The sequence below is a fragment of the Gaeumannomyces tritici genome (assembly GCF_000145635.1).
Source record: "Gaeumannomyces tritici R3-111a-1 unplaced genomic scaffold supercont2.150, whole genome shotgun sequence".
NCBI lineage: Eukaryota > Fungi > Ascomycota > Sordariomycetes > Magnaporthales > Magnaporthaceae > Gaeumannomyces > Gaeumannomyces tritici.
The window spans coordinates 1-3,272 of NW_008804694.1; the positions used below are offsets into that span (position 1 = coordinate 1).

General features: G+C 32.9%; 1 protein-coding gene across 1 annotated transcript; it reads right to left on the reverse strand.

Moving 5' to 3' along the window:
* Positions 1-1,851: 1,851 nt before the first annotated feature.
* GGTG_14135 (hypothetical protein) lies at positions 1,852-2,172 on the reverse strand (the record flags this gene model as incomplete). The annotated part of the gene is made up of 1 exon (XM_009232063.1): positions 1,852-2,172. A coding segment is annotated over one exon (321 nt), but the record flags the coding sequence as incomplete, so codon positions are not given.
* Between the last annotated feature and the right edge of the window lie 1,100 nt (positions 2,173-3,272).

A 3,272-nucleotide genomic window follows, 5' to 3' on the forward strand; every position in this document is an offset into this window, starting at 1 on the left:
CCGGTATTTTGGCTTTTATTTAATCGTAAAATTCGTACTTTTGCTAAATTTTTCGAACCTATTTTGTTTTAGCGCTTTATTACTTTTTCTTTGTTAAAATATAAATATAATTTAAATGGTCGGTAATTATTTTAATAGCTTTTTGTAAATAAATTAAATAATGCCGTTACTTTTTAAAAGTTTTTACGATTGCTAGCAATTTTAAATTAAAAATTGTATAGCGTAGCTTTTTTTATTGCAATTTTTTCGATATATAAATTACCGGGTGCTACCGGCCGTTTTGCAATTGCAATAATACCGCCCTTATTGCAAAAGCCAAAGCGTTAATCCGTACGCACAACGGTTTCGAAAGGTCGAAATATACCAATACCAAAACTTTCGTAAATAGCAATTTTAATTTGCAAAAAGCCTTTTTTGCAACATTTTTTAGGTAAAATACGGTATTTTTGCTAAAAAAATCCGTTAAAAGCATAGTAATTTTCGCGTAACTTTTTACGAATTTCCGATAATACCCCGTAAAGCCCAAAAACATTTAAATATTTTTAACGCTTTTTGGTATTTTCCATTTTAAAATTGCAATAACCTTATTCGGCAAAATTTCGACCCCGAATTTGGTTATTTTAAACCCTAAAAAATTAATACTATCCGTTTCGAATTTGCATTTGGCCGGGTTAACGTAAAGCTTAAACCGTTCGAATCGTTTTAGCACCGTTTTTATTGCTTCGCGGTGCTCCTTTTATATTTTCGAAAAAATAAAAATATTATTTAAATATACAATGCAATTGCTATTAATCAATTCCCCAAACGCTATATTAATAAAATTTTAAAACGTTATTGGGGCGTTGGCCAAACCGAAAGGCATTATTAAGTATTTATAATGTCCATATTTGCAGCGAAAAGCAATTTTCCATTCGTTTTTTTATCGGATCCGTATTTTGTAATAAGCGTTTTTTAAATTTAGCTTAATAAAATACTAATTTTTAAATACCCGGTTAAATATTTCGTAAATTAACGGGAATGTTAGCCGGTTTTTTTTGGTAATTTTATTAAAATCCCGATAATCGATACAAAAGCAAAACTTTCCGTCCTTTTTTAAAACGAATAAAATCCTGGCGCCGGCGGGGTTAATTAAATGCTGGATTTAACCTTTCGTTATAGCTTCGTCGAAATATTTCCGGAAGGTTTTTAATTCCTTTTTAAATAAAAAATAAATGCTTTTGTAAAACGGCATCGTTTTTTTTTTAATTCGATTGCGTAATTTTAATTTGTATGTTTTAGCAAAAGGTTTAATTTATAAAGCTGCGCATGTTTTGTAATTATCTTTTTAATTTATTCCGGGAAAGCTTTTAGCCTTTCCCCGGGGTTTTTCGGGGTTTCCGGGCGTGTAACCGTTAATACGGTTATCGTTTGTTTCGATTGGATTAATTTTTTAGTTATTTCCAACGAAATTATTTTAACTTTTTTAATAATTACCGGAAACTTTTATTTTATATCCCCAAACCGGATTTTAATATTTTTTTGTTAAAACTAAAGCATGCTTAACGTAATATCGTACCCGGCCCGGGGCATTATTACGTAAAATACCATTAATTTTCGGGTTATTCCCCAATTGTTCGTTACCCGAATTTTGTATTTTTTTACCTTTAGCGTGGGCATGCGTTTTTTGGTATCGAATTACGCCAAATAGCTTTTATTTAATACCGGTATTTTTTTTGCTTCCATTAAAAAACGGTTGTGCAATAAATTAACGTTGCTTTTATTATTAACCAGCGCTTTTAACTTTACCCGGCGACCGTTAATTCGTAAATACATTTCGGTTTCCCAGCGCGTTTTGGCCGCCGGGGCGCACTTTTAAACTTTAATGCTTAAACGGCTAAATAACGGTATCGAATTGGGTAACGATATTTTGCTTTTTTTGGAGCACGCCGGCCGGATATGGCCCAATTTTCCATACCCGTAATACCGTACTTTAAGCCTTTTTCCTTTCGCTTTTTGTATGGTCGTTAAGGCCAACGGGGTTTCCGGGTTATCCGTTCGTATTTTGTATGCTGCAACAATATAGCTTAGCTGCCCGCATTTAAAGCAAGTAACCGGCTTTTTAAAGGCTAAAATACTTGTATTTTTCGGGGTTTTTTTATGCGGTCCCGATATTATTTTTGTTTTAAGGGCTTTGGTTTGCAATTTTTCCATAATGTAAGGAAGGCCTTTAAATATTACCCGTTTTTGGATTTTGGGGCGGAACCGGTTAAAAAGTAATATCGTTTTTATCCATTTGGGTGCTAATTCGGAAAAATCGTTTTTTACCAAATCCTAACAAATCCGGAACGTTTTAAACGATTTGTAATCCTTTTATTTAATAACGATATCCCCCGCAAGCTTTTTAATTGCTAGCTATATTTGCAAATCGGGGTTTTTCGATTTTATTTAAAGCTATCGCAAAAAATCGGTTTAAATAAACGATACCCCGGTATTTAAGTAATGCATTTGCTTGTATTTTATCCATTGTGCCCGTTAACAATGGTCGAAAATGCTAAAGGTTATTTAAATTTTTATACGGTCCTTACCGTAACGTTCCTTTTTGCTTTTAAAAATAAATTTGTAATCGTTAATGTAATGGGCAATGTTTTGCCAAATTGCCGATTTTTTAAGCATAAAAGGTTTAAAAGTAACCTTGCTTTACGTAAAACCTTTTTGTCGTTTAAAAATATTTTTTTTATTTTTGTTTAAACCTTTATGCGTATGCTTTAACCTTTTGTTTTGGATTTTTTAAATTAAACGGGCGCGCTTATTTTGGGCCTTTAACGCGTTATTTATTTTTTACAACTTTTTTACGGAAAGGTTTTCGAAATCGTTGGGAATTTGCGGGGTTTTTTTGGTATTTTATTCCGGTAGCCCAACGGCCCTTTCCAACGTGCTTAACGTAACGTTAAACGTTATTATAAACGGTACGAAATCGCAAATGCCCTTTTTAAATTTGCTTAATCCCTTTCGGTAATTACCCGGGCCTATTTTTTAAATAAAAAAGGTATAAAAAAAAAATAATATGTTAAAGGTTAATCGGTGCAAAGGCGGGTAATTACCGGGTTACGGGCCGGATACGGTATTTCCTTTGTTAAACTTCCGTAAATTTTTTACCAAAAGTGCTATCGCCAATAAAAATTGTTTTTTTAACCTTTTTTTTGTGCCCTTTCGGGCACCCGGGGGTCGATTTTTAAATTTTTTGCGCTCCAAGCGCTTTCGTACAATTTAAGCTTTACCCTATTTTAGCTTCG